Genomic DNA, 24682 nt, shown 5'->3' on the forward strand with positions numbered 1-24682 from the left:
GGTTTGAATTTGTTCTTCAGTTCCTTGAGCTTAAGATATGCTGAGCGAGTTCGGCCCTTTTGATTTTCTGACTCCAATTCCTTGCACATTTCATTTTATATCCATATAGTACTTAAGTCACTGTTTTCCCTTTGACACTGATGGCAGCCCTCTCTCAGCTTTCAAGGCTGTACTCGTAACAGAAGGGAATTGTCTCATCTTTCTCCTGGTAGATTTTAAACATCTACCTTCCAGTTAGCAGAGAATTTGGAAATGTACTGTGTCACCCCATAAGGAGAGATCGTTACTAGGAATTTAGTTCAATAAAATACTTTTCAATAGTAAAGATGAATTAATTAGTCAATGGACTTTAATTCAATAAATTTCATTTTTTTAAATGAACAGCATTATATAGTATAGTAAAAGAACATTGAAATATTAGATCATTAATACTGCTTATTTATGAACTTTAGTCATCTTATTTAAACTTGTTGAACATTATTGTTATGTTGTAACTGACTCATCTGACCCTCTAGCAGGTTTTCAGAGGCTATAAATTGCACAAAAGGAGATTTCTCATCTTTCTTCCTTGGAGCATCTATCTCATGGATTCAAACCAGCTGCCTTTGAGTTGGCAGTGCAACTCCTTATCACTGGGCCACCAGAGCTCCCTTCTTTGAACCTTAGTCTCCTAATTATGAGGTTCAGTATAGCAACTATGTAGGCTGTGATGAAGGAAATAACAAGTGTACTCAAGAAATACTAGCCAATCTATAAATTGGATCTGTAAACAGCATCGTGATTATCATAGATAAGATTGAAGGATTTCATTAATTTGATTCATAAACAAAACGTGGAAGCAGCAGTCAGGAAATCAAACAACATATTGCCATGGGTAAATCTGCTGCCAAGGACATCTTTGAATTGTTCAAGAATGAGGATATCATGATTAGAACTAAGTGTACCTCATCGAAGCTATATTTTCATTCATCTGACATGCATGTGAAAACTGGAAAATGAACAAACAAGACTAAGGAAGAATTCTGGTGATGGTAACAAATATTGAATATACCATGGGCTGCGAAAAGAGCAAACTGCTTTGAAGGAAATAATTACTTCCAGAATATACTTTAAAAGTGAAAGCGACCCTTTCTACAGAGATAGCACCAAAAGTGAAGAAGGAAGCCCCTGCCCCTCCCAAAACTGAAGCTAAAGCAAAGGTGTTAACGACTGAGAAGGCAGCCCTGAAGGGCAGCCACAGCCAAAAAAAAATAAAATAAAATAAAATCCGTACATCACCCACCTCACAGCAGCCTGAGAAGCTGAGGTTCCATAGACAGTGCAAATAACCCCAGAAGAGCTATCCCAGGAGAAACCAGGTTGACCACTATGCCATCTTCAAGTTTCTTCCCTGACCACTCAGTGAGCCATGATGAAGATAGAAGATAACAACACACTTGTGTTCATTGTGGATGTCAAGGCCAACAAGCACCAGATCAAGCAAGCTGTAAAGAAGCCCTATGACATTGATGTGGCCTTGATTAGGCCTGATGGAGAGAATGCGGCCTGTATTCGACTTTGTGCTGACTGTGATGCTTTGGATGTTGCCAACAAAATTAAGATCATCAAAAGTGAGTCCAGCTGGCTCATTCCAAATACAAATTTTTCTTAAAAAAAAAAAAGTGAAAATGGTGAGGTATTTTTCATATACTTGGCACATTTATCAAAATAGGTCAGCCCCTAGAGAAGAACACCGTGCCCAGTAAATTAAGTGGGTCAGCTAAAGAGAGGAAGAAGCTCTCTGAGTAGGCTCATCACTTTCAGCACAGAGACAGTGAGGATGGCGCAGGATTGGACAGGGGTTTGTTCTCTTGTTGGCATCTTCTTGATAGCATATAACTACATCCATTATACATGGTCACAGCTTATAAAGGTTAAGATTTGTGGAAGGAAGGAAAAAATAAATAGCAAGATATTCTGACCTATGTAGTGAACTAGGCAGTAGAACAGCAACATTTGGCCTTTCTTTGTCTGAAGTAATAGAGGAAGAAAAAGACTCAAATAGGAGTAGGAAATGGCATTTGAAGTTATTTGCCTCTGTGAATAACTTCCTCCCTTGCCATGAAACCAGAAGAACTGGATACCAAACAAGATTTAAAAGTTTCATGTATTTCAGTCTTTCTAGATCTATGGAGGTTGTAACAATGAACCTCTGAAACTGTGATCTTTAATTTTTAAACTACAGATAGCCTCTGATGTCTTCTGAAAATCAAACAAAAGTTTGTTTTTTAGAAAAGAAATAAAAGATGACATAAAACAACACAGAGTCTGCCTTGAGCGTTATAATCTTTCAGAAACTATATATCTAGAATCAAAGTGACAGAAGCGATTTGAAATAGTAGATAATGACCTCAGGGGGCATTGAGGTTATGTTAATGAGGAGGAAAAATGAAAAAAAAAAAAGGGCAAGAATGGTTGTACAACTCAAGAAATGTAACCAGTATTACTGAATTGTGCATGTAGAAATGGTTGAATTAGTATACTTCTTTTTTCTCTGTTTATAGTCTCAAAACCAAAAACAAAATAAAAGAAACAATTATAAGTTGAATGCTTTCCCCCTACCAAGCTGCCTCTAACTGTGCTTAATGGAATGTCATAAGAGAGGAATTTAAAAAAGCATTGTAAAACAAATCATTTTGTGAACACTGTGATAAAATGTACCAAGTTTCTTTACATCAAAATAGTTGGGGGTTATAAGAACAGTATCGTAGAATTTCTTTAAAGTGAAAATGCATGACGTTTATTAAAAGATGGTCTGAATCTGAAAGATATCCAAATTTGTAGAGTACTAATGGCTATGCTAGGGTGCTCTGGAAGCCTACTGATAAGAAGCTGTGCTGCAATCTTGAATCCACCATGTGCTCCAGGGGAGAAGAATGGGCAATCCGTGTCCTCCTGTGTGATTAAACTGCTCTGAAAATATGTTGGAGGGTCAGCTATGGGTTGATTCCCACTCAAAGGTATACAACAACAATGGCTATTCCATCAGTGCATCTCCCCACGGACTACACCACTAGAACCTCCTAACTGTCACAAAATCGTAATTGGCTGCAAGACAACTAAGTAAAAAACAGGATATCTAAAGATTAAGATTTAGCAGGAATAGGCAGATAGCTTATAAATATGATCACGTGTTTATCACTGGATGGTTGAAAATCATGACAGGGCATGTCCTTCAGTAGCCTGCAGTAAACATGGCTTTTATAAAACCAGTTTATATAACCAGTTTATAAACATAGTCTTTGTTAGGTCTGCCTTAGGGGTATATTGTAAAGATCTGTAGGTAATGCTATGTGTTAAGACCCTTCCAACAGAGATATTGAGGGTGGCAACTTCAGTCTTATCTCTGTTTACCATGATGCTGATGTTGTGCTTGTTTGACTATAATTATGAAAAAGACCTTTTGGAAATAGATGGCAGTATTCTGAGCTACTAGACCTCTGAGAAGAGAATGTCTTTTTTAAGTTGCGTGGCCAGGTCGGTGTCAGGATTAGAGAGCTGCTTTTAGAATATAAACTGAAACACTTGCTGCTGTCCACTGGAGCCTACTCAGAGCTGACTCTTTAGTGGGTTTTCAGAGGTTGTAAATCATGTGGGAGAAGATTGTGCATTTTTCTCCCATGGAGTCATTGGTGGATTCCAGACACTTTCCCTTGCATGTCCTCCTTTCTGGACCTTCCTGATTCCATATCCTGGGAGCCAGTGCTCTGGGACTAAGGGGATGTCTGCTGCCTTTCTGTTTGCCTCCTGTGCTTTTTTCATAAGGACCTCTCTTGGCCCCGTGGTAAGATACCTATTTCTGATTCTGCTTGGGCTGAAAAATACAAAGTCGTTTGCTTTTGGTTTTATTGTCTTAGTTGAAATCTGTGCTTTGCAGTTGCTGGCTTTGATGACATTTTCACAAAATACAGAAATAAATGCCCTGTGAACTTTTGATAAACATAGTGGATATGAAATATCTGTCTTTTAACAGTATCAGGCATTTACAGCATTTAGAAGTTTTTCTTAGCAAAGTAGAAGTGTTTTAGCCACAGCTGTCATCTTCTGTGGTTTTCACTATTCATGAGCCCCAGTGCTTATTCCCTTATTAATCAGGCCGCTAATTAAGACGTTGAGGATTTGAACTCCCAGGTGATCCTCAGGAGGAGGATGGGTAATCTTTCCCCCTAAATATTTACAGTCTCAAAGACCAGGTGGAGGGCCATTCACAATTGTAATCAAGCCAAAGACACTGGGTTTAGAGTTCTAGAAGTACAAATCTCAGTGGTAACCTGGTGGTATACAGCCAGTTCCAGATTGTTTTCTGTTTATTAAGACATATATTTTTTCAGGTATTTGGTGAATGTTAGGTATTTATGTCCTTAATTAGTCCTTCTTCCTAATACTGCTGTTTAAGACCTGTCCCTCAGTTAGCACCACCCCTGGGAGATTGCAGGTCCTCTTCCCCCAATATCTGGGCTGTGAGACCTGTTGATTCTGTGTACACCTCCCTGATTCCTGCCTCTGTAAGAATATTTTACTCTCACCGCCAGCCCTCACTTTGTTATGCTGCAGGGAAAATGTTGAGGCCTTGGCTCTGCCTCTCTTCTCACCTGCCTGGACAGCTCTGACTTGAGGCAATAAGGACCCTCTCGGTCTCTGAGCTCCTGACCAGGCAGGTGCTGGGGATGCTTGTCTTCCTGCCTCTGTGTGTCTTTATTCTGTCTGTCCTGACAGTAGGAAGGAAGTCCAGAGTCTCTAAGAAACCATCTCTGTGCCTCTCAGTGAAGAGGCTGGTGGCTAGGAGGGTGGTGAGGCCAGTAGGGAGGTGAGGATATGTGAAGTATTTCACTGGAGCCACGTTGTCAGATATACAGAGGGGTTCTGGGAAGAGATTAGTGCCTTCCAGCTGGGCTCTACTCCAAGTTGTTGTTGTTTTTGAGGTAAGGATACAAAGGAGCTGATTCTTGGAGGACTGACTTTTATCAGTCTGACATCTTTCCTGATAAATGAGAACTTGATATCACCCATGTTTTAATTTTTAGTTTCTACGTATATTCACTTCAAAGGTTCTTCTTCTTCTTCTTTGGTTTTGTTTTTTTATATTTGTGTGTAGTACAGAGGTAACTCGTGGTTGCTGTGATGCTGAACCCTGGGACACTGATGTGCCAAACATGGTAATGGTTACCCATGGTGGACAGTGTTTGTTGGAGCCTCCCGACTAAAACAAGTCTGGAAGCAGGAGTGGAATCTACTTCTGAAATGGCTTGCTTCCGGAAACTCTATGTATGAACAGTGATCAGGCCTTTCGTTCATAGGGTCACTATGAGTGGTCTATGTCTCGACAACACCTAACAACAACATTTGTGTGTAGCCCATTTATTTGACTAAAGCTAACAGGGAGCTATAGGTAAGCTCCAGCAGGGCCACATGTGTTCAGTACTGACAGAGCTAAATAGATGTCTTCTCAAGTGTGTTATAAAGTGTGCGACTCCCAAGGTTGAAAGAGGTTACTGACCAATGGAAACATGTATTTAGACAAAGGTAAGTAGACCTTCTCCGGCAAGCTGTTTTGTAACTCTGGTTTTTGTTTTCATGTAAGAGGCAAATCAAGTGAAAGTGCCAGGTGGATTCACACACTAGGATGGAATTTTCCACAGCCTCTTAAAGGCACAGGTATACTTTTTTTCACCCAGCATCTGAAAGGAACTGGGGTATGTCTTCTTCACACAGCATTTTGAAGACAGTGATGTGCATTTTGTATGTGTGTGTGTGTGTGTTTATTTTGTGGATTTTGGGTTTTTTCCCCCCACACAGCATTTTGGAGAAACCAATGTGGGCCTTCTTCACAAACAACATCTGAAAGGCTCTGGCATGGACTTTCACACAGCATCTGGAAGGAGGTGGTGTAGACTTTCTTCTCCACAGCATCTTAAAAACACTGGTGTGGGCTTTCACACAGCAACTCAAGTCAGATGTCCCTGGATGCACACTCTGGAAATACAGAAATATAATGATAGTAAAATGGAGCATTCTCTAACTCCATAAATTCCTTATCTGTGCCTTATCCCAGGAGTATCACTATTAAATTGGTCCATGCCTTTAGGACACTCTGGGCAATTAGATGCAGCGTTTAAATACAACTGCCTCTCAGACAGCAGTGGTATGCTAAGCAGTTGCCTTTGAATTTTGCATTTTGTGTTTAAGAGAGAAGAGTAGGTTCTTAAAAGGCAGTGAAGACATACTTGGATGCCCCAAAAATACTGACCCAGAGCTAACTTTAGGAAATTGTTGTTGTTATGTGCCATTGAGTCACCTGCAACTCATAGCAATCCTATGTACAACAGTCCTAGACCCTGCTCTGTCCCTTCCCAGTCTTATTGTCTCTGACACGCCTATCTCCATTACCCCAGTGACGGAATCAGTGTATCTCATTGAGGGTCTTCCTCTCCTGTGCTGTTCCTCCACCCTCCCAAGCATGATTTCACTCTTCAAGGACTGATCCTGCCTTGCAAAATGTCCAAATTATGTCAGATGAAGCTTCAGAATCCCTGACTCCAAGGAGCAGCCTGTCTTCATCCTCTCTAGGACGAACTTATTTGTTTTCCTAGAAGTCCATGGTATATTCTATATACTTCTCCAACACTAAAGCTCAAAGGCATTGTCCAGCTCTCTGATGCATAACAAGTAATAGCAAAGACCATGGCCTGTATCAGGCACACCTTAGTCTCCATACTGACTGACATTAATACCTTGTAGAGGTCTCTGACAGCCGACTTTCCCAATGCAATTCATCTTTGAGTTTCCTGGCTGCTGGTACCAAGAGTGTTGATTGTAGAGCCAATTAAACTTAAGCTGTAAAAAATCTCAATCTCTTCATCGTCTCATGATGCTGCCAATCGGCCCAGTGGTGAGAATCTTTGTTTTCTCGATGTTGAGCTTCAATCCATATAGGAAGCTGCAGTCCTTGACCTTCTGCAGCAAGCACTTGAGGTCCTCCTCAGTTTCAGCAATCAGGGTTGTGACATTTGCATAATGCATGTTGTTGATGAATCTACCTCCAGTCCTGATGCCACGCTTCTCCTCATAGAGCCCAGCCTCGCAGATAATCTGAAAAACTTTAGGAGGTAGATCAATTTTATATGTGTCTTTATTTTTTTATTTTCAAGTGTCAATATTATTCTATTATCTCTTTGATCAAAATGTTCAATTATAGCAGCTGGGTAAAAAGTAGCTGGTTAATCCAGTTATGTTGTCATGGTAAAGGAGGCAGTTGTTCATGGAGGCAAACAGCCACTCATTTCATATTCTACTTCTGTTCCTGAACCTACTCCTTACACCATTGTTCCAGGTATGTAGAGTCCAGTTGTGTATGGGTTGGCTGCTGGTCAGCTTTTGAGACCTTGACCTGATGCAACATGTTAGGAAGTGGAACAGAAGCACCAAACATGCTATGAGGCCAGTGAATTATGATGTCCCATAGTATTTCTAGTTGGACATAATCAACTTCAGCAGCCACTCTTTATTTTTTCCCATTATCTTGTAAATATATCCAACACAACTTTTCCCCCAGTCTAATTTTTTACATTGTTGTTGTTGTTGATTGCCTTTGAGTCGAGCACAACTCATAGTGACCCTATGAACAAAAGGCCTGAAGCCTTTCTATAACTATTGACATTTATCAAAGTTCATAGAGTTTTCAGAGGCATGTTGTTTTAGGAAGTGGATGCAACTCCAAAATTTTTTACATATATACACTCTATTGACATAAATGACAATTGCTTATGTAGTCCTACCCCTATTGACTATGATATGTTCCTCACCATTGACCACGATACTTTTCCCATCCCCACCTGCTCCTGAGAACCAGTGATAAGCTTTGATCTGTATACATTTGGCTTTTCTTGTCTTTTTGCATGAGTGAGATCATACAGTATTTGTTCACTTGTGATTGACATGTTCCGCTCAGCATAATCCTAGGCTCCATCCATATTGTAGCGTATATCAAGACTTCATCTCTCCTGCTTGCTGATGAGTAAGTAGTCCATTTCAAGTACGCATCATGTTCTTTTTTATATTAATCTATTAATGGACATTCGCTTGTTAACACCTTTTGGCTGTGAAACTATTGCTGTAATGAACATTGATTTTCAAAACTATACAAGTCTCTATTCTCAGATCTTGTGCACATAATGCCTAGGAGTGGAATTTCTGCATCATATGATACTTTTTAGATTTTTCATGAAATGCTGCACTGTTTGTACAGCGGTTATATATATATATAGATACATTTTGTACTATACTCAGAAGTAAAAGTCCCAATTTCCCCACCTAACCCCACCAGTATGAATGGTGAAGAGATTGAGATAGTTAAACAGTTTTAGTTTGCTTGGTTCCACAGTCAACACTCTTGGTAGCAGTAGCCAGGAAATCAAGAGACGAATTGTGTTAGGAAAGTCAGCAGTGAGGGACCTCTCCAGAGGACTGAAGAGCAACAATGTCAGGCTGGAGACCAAGGTGTGTCTGATCCAGGCTATAGTCTTTGCAATTACATGCTATGCATCGAAGAGTTAGACAGTGAATAAGGATGGTAGAAAGAGAATTTAGGCCTTTGAGCTGTGGTGCTAGAGAAGAGTGTTGAATCTACCACGGACTGCTAGGAGAACAAAGAGGTTTGTCCTGGAGATGGTGAAGCCAGAATGCTCCTTGGAGTCAAGGATTCTGAGTCTTCGTCTGACATACTTTGGGTATGTTGCAAGGAGGGACTGGTCTTTGGAGAGGGACATCATGCTTGGGAGAGTGGAGGGACAGCACAGGAGAGGAAGACCCTCGATGAGATGGATTGATTCTGTGATTGGAGTGGTGGGAATGAGTGTGTTTGAGACTGCAAGGTTGGCACAGGATAGAACGGCATTTAGGGCTCTTGTACATAGGGTCGCTATGAGTCACAAGCGACTCGATGGCACATAACAACAACCCCACCAACATTATTATTACTGCTTTAAGTCTTATACCGTCCATCTTAGTCTGAGTAAAAAAGGTATTTCATGTGGCTTTGGTTCACATTTCTTTTATAGCTAATGATGATGAGCATCTTCTCATATACTTACCATTTTTATGCCTTCTTTAATAAAATAATTTAACCATTTTATGCTTAGTATATTTGCCTTTTTGCTAAATTTTACACATATATTTGTTATTAAATTTCATGATTTATATATGATTTTTTTGAAGATGATGTTGTTAAGTGCTGTCAAGTGGTATAGGACTCATAGTGACCCTATGTACAAAAAACTCTGAACCCTGCCTTGTTCTGGGTCAATCTTATTTTCTTAGACACAGCTACCCCCACTACCCCAGTTACTGTGTCAATCCATCTCATTCCAGAACTTACTCTTCTGTATTGACCATCTCCCTTTCCAAGAATGATGTTTTTCTCCAGGAACTGAACCCTTCTTGTAACATGCCCAAAGTATGTGAGACCGACTTTCAAAATACTTGCCTCCAAGGAGCAACTTGGTTTCTCCCTCTCTAGGGCAGACTAATTTGTTCTCATAGTAGTCTATGGTATACTCAATACTGTTCTCCAGCACTGTAACTGAAAGACATCAATTTTTCTTCTATTATTCTTAGTGCTGCCCAGCTCTCTGGTGTATAGCAAGAATTTCTGAAGACTATAGCTCATATCAGGCACACCTTGGTTTACAGACTATGTCATTGCTCTTTATCACTCTAGAGCGGTCCCTAAGGGCAGATTTACCAAATGCAATTCATCTTTTGATTTCCTGACTGCTGGTGCCAGAATGTTGTTTGCGGAACCAAGCAAGCTGAAATTATTAACAATATCTATTCTCCATCTATCATGCTGCTACAAATTAGTCCAGTAGTGAGAATTTTGTTTTCCTGACATTGAGCTTTAAACCATATTTAAGATTGCAGTCCTTGACCTTCTGCAGCACAGCAAATGCAGTCTTAGTTATAGCAAGAATTGTGTCATCTGCAAGTTATTGATGAGTTTTCCTCCAATCCTGATGCCACCAGTACAGGCTGGATTTTTAAAGATATTCTCTGAACAAATGCTTCCAGTCTTTCTGGTAGTCATTATTGTCATCAAATCTATTTATTTTAACTTTTGTTCTTGTTGTTATATTTATCTAATATAGTAACAGGAAGCCCAGAAAGTAAATATACTATCTGAATATTACATAAATCTAGGTCTGGCACTTGCTCCTGCTTGTTCTTATGAGAATTTTTTTTGTTTTAGTTTGAACATTGAGGTACTTAATCCATTTGGGTGTGTTTTTATGGATGGTGTAAGACATTCTACGTCATCTGTCTGCAAGTGGAAATCCAGTTTTTCCATCTCCTTTTATTAAAGAGATTTTTTCATGTTTATTTAATTTTTAATTTAAATATTTTTATACTAGTTTATTTACAAATTCTGAATACATTGTTTTTTCACTCCAGAATTTTCCCATCTTCTCCAGATCCCCCATCCATCAAATTATGTGACACTGATTAATCTTCCCACCCCTTCCTCACACATATGCTTCCAATTTCTCCCCTCTTTGGATCCTCATACTCATTTACAATAATGGTTTTATACAGTATTTGTGCTTATGGGAGTGAGATAATTTACTCAACATAATGCTCTCCATTCCTTCCCAAGATAAGTAGTAATTTACAAAATTATTGCTTCTTCGTGTTATATAGTATTCCATTGTGTGAGTGTATACTGTAATTTTTCAATCCATTCATTTGTGATTGGGAATTTAGGCTATTTCCATGTTCTTGGCGATGATGAATTACACTGCTATGAGCATTGATGTACAAGTCTCCATTTGTGCCTCAGTTCTCATTTTCTTGGAGTATATTCCAAACTTGGATCAAGCTTAGAAGGCCTAGTCTATGATAGGAAGAGAATATCAAATACAGCCAAAAATGTACAATCTGAAGAGGATAAAATTATTGAATAAGCCTTTCTAAAAATTAAATCTCTGTACTCATCAAAAACTTTTTCCAACCCGACAAGGATGTCCACTGTCACCACTTCAATTCATTATTGTATTAGAAGTGCTTGTTAGGGCAATATGACAAGAGTAGGAAATAAAAGGCTCCAGATCGGCAGTGAGATGGTTAAAATACTGCTATATGCAGTACCAGATATGATACTGTACATAGAAAACCCCAAAGACTCAACCAAATAAAACTTTTAGAGCTAGTAGGCTAATTAAGTAGATCTATATAAAAAATCAGAAGGATTCCTCTACAATAACAAACTCAGAGAAGGAAACCAAGAAAGCAATACCATTTACAATAGCCAACCGCAAATTGAGATAATTGGGAGTATCTCAACCTAACTAGAGATACAAAAGACTTATACAAAGAAAACTAAAGAATGTTTCTGCAAGAGAAAATAAAAGACCTAAAGAAATGGAAAAATGTGCCCTGTTCATGGATAGGAAGACTCAATATTGTGAAGCAATCTACATATTCAATGTAATCCCAGTACAGATACTAAATTAATTTTTTAAGGAGATTGAAAGGGAAATTGTCAAGCTTATTTGGAGAGGCAAGAGACTCCAAATAAACAAAACACTTCAGAGAAATAAAAATGAAGTAGGAGGAATAGCACTCCATAACCTCACAACTTACTACACAGTGGTAGTAACCAAAACAGCATAGTACTGGTACAATGACAGTCACATAGATCAGTGAAACAAAAATGAGAACCCAGAAATAGACACAGCTATCTATGATCAACTGATAATCAATAAGGAAATAAAACCTATCAAATGGGGAAATGACAGCCTCTTCACCAAATGGTGCTGGCAGAACTAGACTACTACCGGCAGAAAGCTAAAACAGGATCCACACCTCACACCATACACAAATCACTTCAAGGTGGATAAGAGACTTGGGAGTAAAGCCCAAAACCATAAAGTTCATAAGAGACAAACTGGGATCAAGTTTAGAAGCTCTAATCTATGGTATAAAGAGGCTGCCAAATACAGCTTGAAATGAAGAGGATAAAATGGATGAATGGGACCTTTTAAAGATTAAATCCCTGTGTTCATCAAAACCTTTATCTGACAGGGTGAAAAGAAAACCTGCTGTCTGGGAACACACATTTGGCAATACTATCTCAGATAAGAATCTCATAACAAAAGCTTATAGATTATTCCTAGGCTTCCACAAGAAAAAGTCTGATTCCTCAATTAAAAAATGGGCGAAAAGATACGGAAAGAATTTTCACAGAGGAAGATATTTATATGGCCAATAAACATATGAAGAAATGCTCCAAATCACTGACAGTAAGGGAGATGCAAATCAAAACTACGATGAGATATCATCTCATTCTAGTAGCAGTGGCAAAGTTTAACAGGACAGCATGTACTAAATATTGGAGAGGATGTGGTGAGAGAAGAACTCTTTTACATTGTTGGTGGGATTGTACAATGATATAAGCACTGTAGAAGGCTGTTTGGCATTTCCTCAAAAAACTGAATATAGAAATTCGGTATGATCCAGTTGTTACTCTGCTTGGAAGATACCCCAAGAAAATGAGGACTGTGGCTCAAATGGAAACTTGTACACCAATGTTCATAGCAGCATTATTCACATCACAAGAACATAGAAACAGCCCAGATGTCCAAGCCCAAATGAATGAATTGAGAAATTGTGGTACTCACATAGTGGAATATTGTGCAGTACACAGGAGCAATAATTTTGTGAAATAGTACCTAACTTGGGAGGTACTGGAGAGCATAATGCAGAGTGAACTAAATCAGCCCCACAAGGACAAATACTTTATAAAACTGTTGTTGTAGAATGATTATGAGGATCCATAGCAGGGCGATGGGGGAAATAGAGAGGTGAGGATGAGGGGATAGGGTGTTAATCACAGGGTTGCACAATTCGATGGGTGGGTGGGGTGAAAAAATAGAAGGGATCTTTTGTGAAAAACAATGTATTCAAACTTTATAAATAAATCAGAGTAATATAAAAACGTCTCAAAAACACACACACAAACCCTTTTTTCCATCAGGGTAAAAAGAATGACTGTTGACTGGGAACAATAATTTGGCAATGCCATCTCAAACAATGGTCATAACAAAAGTTTACAGAATACCCCTGGGCCTCCACAATAAAAAGACTGATAACCAAATTACAAAATGGGCAAAGATATTGAAAGAATTTTCACAGAGGAATACATTCAGAAAGCCAGCTGACACATGAAAAAAAAAATGCTTTAAATCACTGGCAGTAAGAGAGATGCAAATCAAATCCACAATGAGATACCATCTCACTCTAGTAGCAATGGCAAAGTTTAACAGGACAGCAAGTAATACATGTAGAGATGTGGGGAGAAAGGAACTCTTATATATTGTTGGTTGGATTGGAAAATGATACTGTAAGGCAGTTTGGCACTTCCTCAAGAAGCTGAACAAAGAAGTTCCATTATTGTCATTGTTCTTGTTATGTGCCATCAAGTAGACTGTGACTCATGGCAACCTTATGTACAAAAGCCCCAAACCCTGCTCTATTCTTTGCCAATCTTATTGTCTCTCACACACCTACCCCATTACCTCAGTCACTGAATCAATTCATCTCATCGAGGGTCTTCCTCTTTTGGGCTGTCCCTCCATCCTTTCAAGCATGACGTCCCTCCAAGGACTGGTCCCTCCTTGTAAGATGTTCCTCTTTGCAACATGTCCAATGTATGTCAGATGAAGCTTTTAGAATCCTACCTCTAAGGACCAGCCTGGTTTAAACCTCTCGAGGACAAAACTCTTCATTCTCTCAGCAGTCCATGGTATATTTAACACTCTTCTCGAGCACCACAGTTCAAAGGCATCAATTCTCATTCTATCATCCCTAGTCCTTGTCCAGCTCTCTAATGCATAGCAAGTGATTGCAAAGACTATAACCTATATCAGGCACACCTTAGTCTCCAGACTGGCATCATTGCTCTTCAGTACTTTGGAGAAGTCTCTAACAGTAGACTTCCGCAACATCATATGTCTTTTAATTTCTTGGCTGCTGGTGCCAAGAGTATTGCTTGTGGAGCCATGCAAAATAAACTGTTTACAGTCTCAATTCCTTCAACATCCATCCTGATGCTGCTAGTTGGCCCAGTGGTAAGAATCTTTGTCTTCTTGATATTGAGCTTCAATCCATATTGAAAGCTGCAGTCTAAGCTTATGCAGCATTTTCAGCAAGCAGAGTTGTGTCGTCTACATAATGCAGATTGTTGATGAGTCTTCCTCCATTCCTGATGCCACACTTCTGATAGAGCCCAGACTCCTGGATAATCTGTTCTGCATGTAGTTTGAAAAGGTATGGAGATAGACCACATCCCTGATGTAAATCCTTCCCAATTTTGACCCATGAAGTGTTCCCTTGATCTGTTCTCACAAATTCCTCCTGGGTCAAGTATAGGTTTCACATTAGCATGATCTAGTGTTCTGGGATTCCCATTCTTAGAGTCAGCCACAGTTTGTTATGATCCACACAGTCAAATGCCTTTGCATACACAATGAAACACAGATAGATATTCCTCTGGTATTCTAGTCAAGATCCATCTAACATTAGCTACAATATCCCTAATACCACGACCCCTTCTAAACCCAGCGTACACTTCTGGCAGTTCTCTGTTTATGTGCTTGTTCGAGTAATTTTTGGGTAAGAAATTCCATTAGAGATCCTTAAATTTATTAATTATCCATTGGTCCTTATTCATTGTCCAACTTTCAGACCCATAGGAACTAATTGAAAACATTAAGGCTGGATGAGGATCACTTTAGTTTTTTAAATTGACATTTTTGCTATTTGGAACTTTGGAGAGGTCCTTAAAAGCATCTTTTTCTACTGTATCAGGTGTTTAGATATCTTGGATGTTGGTACTATGGATTAAAGTACAAGGAATTGTTGGAAACTTTAGTCTTTTCTCTATCTTTCATGATGTTGCCTATTGGCCCTACTATGAGTATATTTTTTTTTCTTGATGTTGAGACATCAGCCATATTAAAGTTGTAGTCTGATCTTCTTGAGCAAGTGCTATAGCTTACCTTCAAGTGGAGCCACTCCTGAATTCAGAGTGCCACAGAGGTACTGCATTTAAGTTAATAGTACAACATGCTGTGGATTATGACTCACAACAAAAATTATTTGCCATCTTACCTCAGCAATAATAGTATGGTTCAGTAAGACAGAAAGAAAATAATGGCAAAAGTTTGGAGAGTTTGGAAGTCCATACTCTGCAGATGAGACTATGGAATGATGCAACTAGAAATGTGTGACATTGCATTAAAGAGTTGGAAATATAATTTGACCCAGCAATCCCATTACTAGATAGGTATACTAAATTATGCATTTTAAAATGGTGATTATCAGATGAGCTCAAATAAACTTTTGAAATAGACATTTGAAACTCCTTTATAAAACACACAACATCAACAACAAAATTAAGCCAAAGACAGAGTTTTCTCCCTGTTATTCCTGGAATGTGAGACTTTCAGTGGAGTAGAAGGCATCCTGAAGTTTCAGTTTTATGAAGTTGTTGTCATTTATACATGCTTGCTTGTCAAGCAGAATAATGGCAATATACTGATGAGCCAAACAGGAAGGGTTTTCTTTCAGACAGAAGCACTGGAGGTAGGTATTTTAGGCTTTGTACAATTTTAGGCTTTGAAACCACTCACTTTTGCCATCATAGAAGGAAAAGAACTGTATATAATACGTCACCACAGTGAATGAGCTGCCAGTGCAGCAATGCAGTTTTATTTAGATTGATTTAAAATTAGTATTTTAATTCTTATGTATTACAAAACAGCTCTCTCTTGTTAAAATATATCCTGTGATTTAAAGTACAAAAACTGTCTTTTACTTGAGCTCACACCAGGTTTTGCTCAGGAATCAGATTTTGTTGAAGACTGTTTAAAATCTGTATTACAGAATTGTTCATGGACAGGTAAGTGGGTGGATAGGTAGGCAGAGATGTGTGTGTGCACGTTCATCTACATTTTGCATTCATGCTTACATTTAGTAAAATGAAAAACATCTAGTGTTGGAAAATAAAATAGAGTAGAATGGTTTCTCAACTCTTGTGTTTTGTCACCATAGCCAACTGCCTCCTTTGCCATTGTACCAGGACAGCTAGTTTATCCAGTTAAAAGTATTGAGCCTTTTGAGCAGATATTTCACAGGTGAATCCTGATAAATAGAGCGGAAATGCAGAACAGCATTTCAAATAGTCATTGATTCCAAACTTTATTTTGACCCAGTAAAGCAGTAAGATTGTTGGAGAGATAAGTAGAAAGAGGAATGGGAACATGGAGGATGAGTCTGACCATGGGAATTGGTTTTAAGTTGTTGATACTATTGACAGGGACATTTCCCCTTTTGTGTAGTAAGTAAAGGTCTGATATGGCTGTCCCCATGTGGTCCTTGTTCTTTTTTCAATGTGGGCTGAAAGTTACTGCAGAGTACTGCCCTGGCATAATCATTAAATCTTAAACAAAATGCATCCAATTCTTCTCTTAAAATCAACCATTAGGTTAAGGAGTGAAAATAGTTTAACTAATAAAAAATTATTATAAGAAAAAATTGATACTATCAATTTGAAAGATTAAGAGGATGTATCTGAGAGGCTGGGCTCTATGAGGAGAAGTGTGGCGTTAGGATTGGTGGGCGATCTATCAACAATCTGTGTCATCTACACAACACAACCCTGCTCACTGAAACTGAGGAGGACCTCGTGCACTTACTGCAGAGGGCCTTCAGTATGGACTGAGGCTCAATGTCAAGAAGACAAAAATTCTCACCACTGGACCAATCGGTAGCATCAGGATGGATGGCGAAGAGATTGAGATTGTTCACAGCTTCAGTTTGCTTGGCTCCACAGTCAACCCACTTGGCACCAGCAGCCAGGAAATAAAAAAACGTATTGTGATGGGAAAATCTGCCATTAGGGACCTCTCTAAAGTACTCAAGAGCAACGGTGTCTCTCTGGAGACTAAGGTCCGCCTGATACAGGCCATGGTCTTTGCAATCACTTGTTATGCATCAGAGAGTTGGACAATGACTAGGGAGGACAGGAGAATTGATGCCTTTGAGCTGCAGTGCTGGAGAAGAGTATTGAATGTACCATGGACTGCCAAGAAAACAAACAGATTCATCCTAAAGAGGGATAAACCAGGCTACTCCTTGGAGGCAAAGATTCTGGGGCTTCGTCTGACATACTTTGGGCATGTTGTAAGGAGAGACAGGTCTTTAGAGAGGGACATCATGCTGGGTAGAGTGGAGGGACAGCGCAGGAAGGGAAGACCCTCTGTGAGGTGGATTGATTCAGTGACTGGGGTAATTGGGATGGTTGTGTCAGAGGCAGTGAGATTGGCACAGGATAGAGCAGGGTTTAGGGCTGTTGTATATAGGGTTGCTGTGAGTCGTAAGCGACTTGACGGCACATAACAACAAACACCAATGTTTATGTTGTTGGAGCTCTGGTGGTTCAGAAGAACAACTCACAAAAATTGTGAAAATGTGCATCTCCATGTAATCAGTACCACTAAACTGTGCATATTTTTTACAACAATAAAAAAAAGATAATATAGGAATAATTATATGGAACTGATGATCAGAAAATAGGGTGGTTTGTGTTTTGGTGGCTTGTTGTTTAGTTGGGATTTTTAAAATCCTTGTAATTATAATTGATTGTAATTGAGCCGCCTCTGTTCCTGGGTACTTTGTCTTGCGTGAGGTGACATTGTATGTTGCTGATGAGCTCAATGAGCCTTCTCTGCCCTTTGTGTTCTTTGTGTTGTGTGGTGTGGCACTGGGCATATCGTTGCGCTCTGTCCCTCTGTATTTTGTGTTGTGTATTGTGACATTGTGCATGTTGATGAGCTTTGTTGAGGCTCCTCTGCCCCTGTGTACTTTGTGTTTTGTGGTGTGGCACTGTGCATGGCGATGTTGCTGAGCTCTGTTAAACCTCTTTTCTCCCTGTGTCCTTAGGTTGTGTGTTGTGACTGTGCATGTCGAGCTCAGGGGAATTTCTGGTTACTCAGTTTCAGTGACTGCCCTTACTGAGCCATTTGGAACTCTGCCATTTTCCCCTCCATCTTTACATCTGTCACACCGCGTAAAAAAAGGGCACTCAAGTTTAATCCCAGAACTTAAATTTTTCCAGAAAGTGTCCAAAGTGTCATGACATTTGAGATCAGATTTTTAAATTATAACTTTAATAGATTCATTACATAATTTTCGACAGTTGCTTTATGCTTGAATGTTAAAATATGAAAATTTGGGAAAATTTTACATACTCTAATAAGTTAAAGAAGCAGTTTTGTACACAGTATTTGAACATGTGTGCTTAATAAAAGAAACATATACTTTTTCTAATGGAAATTTTTAATAGCATTTTATAGTCTTATGTAATAGTAAGGTGAGATTCCAGGGACATTTTGCTGTTTTTTCTATAGAAATATTTTCCAAAACTGTCCTGTCGTATTACAGCCAAGATAACAACATTTTCATAATTTACTAGTCTTTTTCTGATTTCTCCAATTTGTTTTACTCATGTGAGGAATGCATGATACCCACCAGCTCTATCACCACCTGGACTCTTGTTTTTTTGTGTTCTAAGCTTTCCTGTATCTTTCTGCTTGTGTTTCCCTTCTTCTCCCCTGACAACTAGTGCTCTGTCCTCTATTTAAAAATGTTCATAATTTCATAAGTCTCTGTATACATACAACATTTCAATTCACAAATGATGCCAAATGTAGCTTTTATCATGAAATCTTCCCTGGGCATGCATCTCTGGAGTGTCATCCATTCTGTTGCATACATCAGTAGCAATCCTTTTCATCACTCTGATATTCCCTGATCTAGGTGTACCATATATTGTTTAATACTTTGCTTGTTAGATCACATTTGTGGTATTTACAGTTTGACCCTCCTATGAATGAAATAAGGAGCAGAATAGAAGATTTCAAAGGATAGCAGGAGAAGATAAAGCAAAGTTTTATGAGATGTGTAAAGAACTGAAGTCTGAAAGTCAAAAGGACCAAAATTGCTCGGCATTTCTTAAGCATAAGGAACTAAAGAACAAATTCAAGCCTCTAATCACAATACTTAAGTCTGCCATGATCCAAGAAGTATTAAAAGAAGAGTCTTGAACCACCAAGAAAACAAATAGATCTGTCTTGGAGAAGGTGAAACCAAATTTTTCCTCGGAGGCTAGGATTTTGAAGGTCCCTCTCATATACTTTGGGCATGTGTTCAGGAAGGACCAATCCTTGGAAAAGGACATCATGCTTGGAAGAGTGGAGGGACAGCACAGGAGAGGAAGGCCCCTGGATGAGATGGATTGATACAGTAACTAAGGGAAGGGTGGTGTGTTGGAGTCAGTGAACCTGGCTCAGGACTGGGCAGGGTTCAGAGCTGTTGTTCGCTATGAGTTGCAGGCGACTCGATGGCAACAACAGCATAAATGACATGTCAGATTGCTATGCTAAGTCAAAGTACAGTGGTTCAAAACCGCCAGCAGCTCCATGAAGGAAAGATGGACACTAAAGCTCTCTAACGATTCAGTGTTGAAAAACCTGTTACAGAGTCTCTGTGTGCTGAGATCAATGTGACAACATTGAGTTAAACATTCATATAAAAGTCTTTACTGTGAGCCAGTGTTTACCTTTGTCTGGGATTTATGCTCACTCAAGAGTCTAATTGTTTGTTGTATTTTAAAGCATATGTTCTTTATATTGAATGAGTCATAGTTTTCCCTCATGAATACTGTTTCCTGTTGGATATAACTCCCTTACTCATTGATTTCTATCTAGTCAGAATTTGCTTGTAGACTCTCCAGCAGGTTTTGAGATGCTGTAAATCACACTGGGTGAGATTGCCCTGATTTCTCTGATGACCCTTCTTTCCCATAAGGGGCCGCTGATGTATTCAAATTGGTAGGAAGGTGCTACCTTTGGGTTGGCTGCACAGCTCCGTACACACAGCACCACCAGATGGAAGTTAAAGGGCTTTTAGAAATTTTTATTAATAGCCTGAGAAGTAACAAATATGGCAAATTAATCAGGCTAAGAAAATGGATATATTTCTTGTTAGCTCTTGTTCTTTTAGTTTTAATTTCTCTGCAGACCCCAGAGTCTCAAAAAGTCCTTCATTGTTACATACCTCAGGGAACACTGGCCTCCTTCTCTTGTCCTACTTTTCCCCATGATCAAGCATTTTCTAAAGATTTCTTATTTCTACAAGTGCAGAACAGTGTTACGCCATTCTTCATTTAATTCATGGTTCTGGAGTCTCTGCCATTTAAGCAGAGTCTTCTGTAACCAGGCCCTTCTTGTTAGTCATCTGAAGTCAAGTACGACTCACAGCAGCCCAGTGAATAACAGATCTAAGCCCTGCTTGATCCTGTGCCATCCTCACAATCTCAGATATAGCCCATTGCTGCAGACACTGTGTCAGTCCATCTAGTTTAGAGTTCTCTCTTTCTCTAAGAGAAATAAAATGCACCTTTCTAAGCATAATGTCCCTGTCCAAGGAATAGCCTCTGAAGTATGTGAGACAAAGATTTGCCGTTCTTGCCTCCAAGTAACATTGTGGCTGCACCTTCTCCAAGACATACCTGTTTGGTTTTTGGATTTTTGTAGGTTTGTTTTTTTTTTCTGGCAGTCCCTAGGATATTTCCCAATCTTCTGCACCACAGCTTAAGGGCATAATTTCTTTTCTGTCATTCTCAGATGCATAGCAAGTGATTAAAAAGACCATGGCCTGAATCACCTTGTCATAAACCTGATATAATTGCTCCTCAGTAATTTGGAGAGATCCATGATAAAGGACTTGCTCGCTCAGTGTACTATATCTCCTGATTTCCTGACTGTTAAAACCAAGGCTGTTGATTTTGGATCCAAATAAGATAGAAATCATTGATTAAGTTCAGTCTTTTGTCCATCTATCATGATGTTGCTCATTTAGCCTTGCGGTAAGGACCATTGCTTTCTTTTTTTTAATTTTTTTTTAACTTTCTTGATATTGAGATGTTATCCATATTGAAGGTTATAGTCTTTTATTTTCTGCAGCAAGCATTTCAAGTCCAACTCATTTTCAGCAAACAATGTTGTGTCATCTGCATAATGCAGGTTGTTGATGAGTCTTCCTCTGATTCTGATGCCTCATCCTTCTTAAAGTCCAGCTTCCTGAATGATTTCCTCTGTGTACAGGTTGAATAGGTATGGAGAAAAGGTACAGGCTCTGATGCATACCTTTTTTTATTTTAAACCTTGCTCTGTTTAGCCAGCAGCTTGCTGGTCTCTGTATAGGTTTCTTCTGAACCGTTTTGTATGGCTGTCGCTGACCTTTATATCTCTATTTCCTGCTTCTCCTTTGCATGGTCATTATTAAAGCTGTCTCAGGGCCTTTTCCTGTGCCTGGAATGAGCTGTACTCTCTACACACTGTTAACTCCTTTTCCTTATTTAAGTAGCTTTTAAACCGGTACTTCCTCAGGGCAGGTCCTTCTCGTACATTATATGTAAAGCATAGGGCCTCTGTACAGTCTGGATAGAGTGTTACCTTCAAAGAAAGAACATATATTATCTAAATCAATATAAATGTTAATTGTTTCCTCCTAAGAATAAAAAATAATCCCATAATGTATGTATGTAGATTATAGGTTTAAAATAAAATACGTTTCTTTGCTTGTTTATTTTACAATATCTTCCTTGAGCTTGACCCTCATATTTAGTGTACCTCACAAGCTTCCCTGTATTTCTGGGAAGGGCAGCATTTCCTTTTTCTGGGTCTCTTGGTGTGGAGCTCCAGATGTGTCCTCGCCTCCATCTCGCTCATTCCAGGTAGACAGCTTTCTCTGTGTGTGGATTGTTCCCTGAAGGTATAGTTTCATTTTCAGTTTTATTACCTATAAGTAGCCCACCCTCTGATTTTACAATACACATGAACCAATATTCTAGTATTACTTGTCTTTGATATATCTCTTTAATTTATGTTTCTCTTTTATTTTTTCTAAATTTTGTCCCAGAAGACTTGTTTTGTTACCTGTCATTCCATACTTAGTAAATGACTCCAAACCACCTCCTTTCCAGGCTATGCTCCTAACCATAGGATTTCCCCTTGACAAGACATGTCCTTGAGGCAGGGTTATGTCCAAAATGCCCACCACTGTGAAGACTGGAATTGTACTTTACTAGTCTTTGTAGTCCTGGAAGTTGTAGCATTGACTGGTATACATCGTCCCTTAGTTTGTTGAAAATAATGAATGAATGAATGAATGAATGAATACACGAGTGAAATTGTGTTTTTTGTAGATGGATGTTATTTTTTAAAGTATGATCAAAGTAAATGGCTAACATATATGTCTCTTAATTTTTCAGGTGATTTTTGAAGTAGTCACATCTGGACATCATGGCTACCTAGCTATTGATGAAGTGAAGGTGCTAGGACATCCATGTAGTAAGTTGATTGAATTTCTCTAAAAGCATTTCATTGTCTTGATACATCTTTGGGGACAGTGCAGACTAGAGAGTAAGAGGAGATTTTGTAACCTAGAGAGAATCATTCTGTGAAGGAAGTTATGTGATTCAGGTGTTGGTTTGGCAGGACTAAAAATATATGTCGTGTGAACTGTCTGTAATAACAGAATGCCTAGTGTCAGGGTTGAAACAACACCCGGCCCTCACTAGCTCCACACAGTGGAGAGAATGCTCTGCACAACACTGACATGACAAAACTGATTGTTGGAAAGTCAGACATGCCCCGCCACCCTATACCTGCACCTGTTTCTCACAATTCTAACACCAACCTCCGCTCTCCTGATTCTAGTATTGGGTTTTCTAATTTGTTGCAAAGGGGCTCTGGTTGCTACCAAGCCAAAGGCATATATTCATTTCAATTCCACTGTTTACTCTGTGGGAGAAATAGGAACAGTCTCCTTCCTTGCAGTTTTCAGCCTCTGAAAATGTACTGGAGAGTCGTCTATGAGTTTGTTCTGACTTGATGTTACATAGCAATAAATCACACATAACTCATACACAGTATGCATGATTATGGGGTTTATCAGAGAAGCAACAGGTCAAAACCACTCAGGGTATAGTTCTTTAGTTGGACCAGCTTCTTCTCAGGGTGCTCAGATGCAGGACTCCTTCTGACCCTGAGCCTCACACCTCTAACTCTACCTCAGGGTTGTGGATTGGCGTTGGAAAGACATCTTTTTGTTCTGTCAATTATACCTTACCCTACTGAGCCAGTTGTTGTATTCTGTTGCGTTGAAACTGACTCATAGCTGACTGTCAAGGGGATTTTTTCAGAGGCAGTAAATCATATCTTTCTCCTGTGGAGCAGCTGGTAGATTTGAACTACATGCCTTTGGGTTGGCAGCACAGCTTCTTACCACCACACCACCAGAGTAAGCCTAGGCAAATAACATTAGGTTTTGTGGGGTAGCAGTTCTAGTCCACACTCTTTCTCACACCAGTCTCTTAATTCTCTGCCATGTGAGCTGCTACTGTGTCTTGGTCTTGTTCCATCTTGTGCAGGAATCTGTTCCCATCGGGGAGAGCTACATTCTCTGCCTCTACTTTTTTGTTTTGTTTTGTTTTCAAAACCATTTTGTTGAAATATAATTCACATACAAATTCAACTCAATAATTTAAAATACAATTAATTTTTATTATGCTCACAGAATTGTACATCTATCACTACAATCAAATTTAGAATATTTTCATGATCTCTAAGGGAAATCTCCACCTGTTAACAATCACTCCCTGTCCCATCCAAGATCTCTACCAGCCCTAAGTAGTCACCAATCTATAAATGTTTGTTAAATCTATGATTAATGCTTGTTACCTCTAGTAAAATTTTATATATAGAATCATGCAATTCTGTATAAGTCTATAATATCTATCTATCTATTCGTGCATGTATACAGTCTTTATACTGACTTATGTAACATACCATAATGGGTTTTTAAAAATCTGTGTGGATCACAACAAAGTATGACTGACTCTGAGAAGAAAGAGAATCCCAGAACACTTGATGATGTTAACGTGAAACTTATACTTGGACCAGAAGACAGTCGTCAGAACAGAACAAGGAAACACTGCATGGTTCAAAATTGGGAATGGTGTACACCATAGATGTGTTCTATGTCCATACCTTTTCAAACTATATGCAGAACAGATTATCCAGGAGGCTGGGTTCTATGAGGAGAAGTGTGGCATCAGGATTAGTGGAAGATTCATCAACAATCTGTGTTATGCAGATGACACAACTCTGCTGCTGAAACTGAGGAGGACCTGAAACGCTTGCTGCATAAGGTCAAGGACTGCAGCCTTCAATATGGATTGAAGCGAAATATCAAGAAAACATAAAATCTCACCACTAGGCCAATTGGCAGCATCAGGATAGATGGTGAAAAGATTGAGATTGTTAATAGCTTTAGTTTGCTTGGCTCCACAGTCAACACTCTTGGCACCAATAGCCAGGAAATTAAGAGTATTGCATTGGGATAGTCTGTGGTTAGAGACCTCTCCAAAGTACTGAAGATCCCTGGTGTCACTCTGGAGACGAAGGTGAGCCCAATACAGGCCATGGTCTTTCCAGTCACTTGCTATGTATCAGAGAGCTGGCCA

At 39.2% G+C, this 24682-nt stretch overlaps 1 protein-coding gene across 2 annotated transcripts in view; it reads left to right on the forward strand.

Moving 5' to 3' along the window:
• The window catches only part of PTPRM (protein tyrosine phosphatase, receptor type, M), a 921068-nt gene that overhangs the window by 167912 nt on the left and 728474 nt on the right, over positions 1–24682 (forward strand). For both annotated transcript variants that reach the window (XM_006891412.1, XM_006891411.1), the window contains exon 3: positions 22427–22505. In XM_006891412.1, coding sequence (XP_006891474.1) covers positions 22427–22505 — 79 coding nt within the window. The remainder of the gene's footprint in view (positions 1–22426; positions 22506–24682) is intronic.

The sequence above is a fragment of the Elephantulus edwardii genome, unplaced genomic scaffold (assembly GCF_000299155.1).
Source record: "Elephantulus edwardii isolate Elephantulus edwardi_28Jun2011 unplaced genomic scaffold, EleEdw1.0 scaffold00097, whole genome shotgun sequence".
NCBI classification, from domain to species: Eukaryota; Metazoa; Chordata; class Mammalia; order Macroscelidea; family Macroscelididae; genus Elephantulus; species Elephantulus edwardii.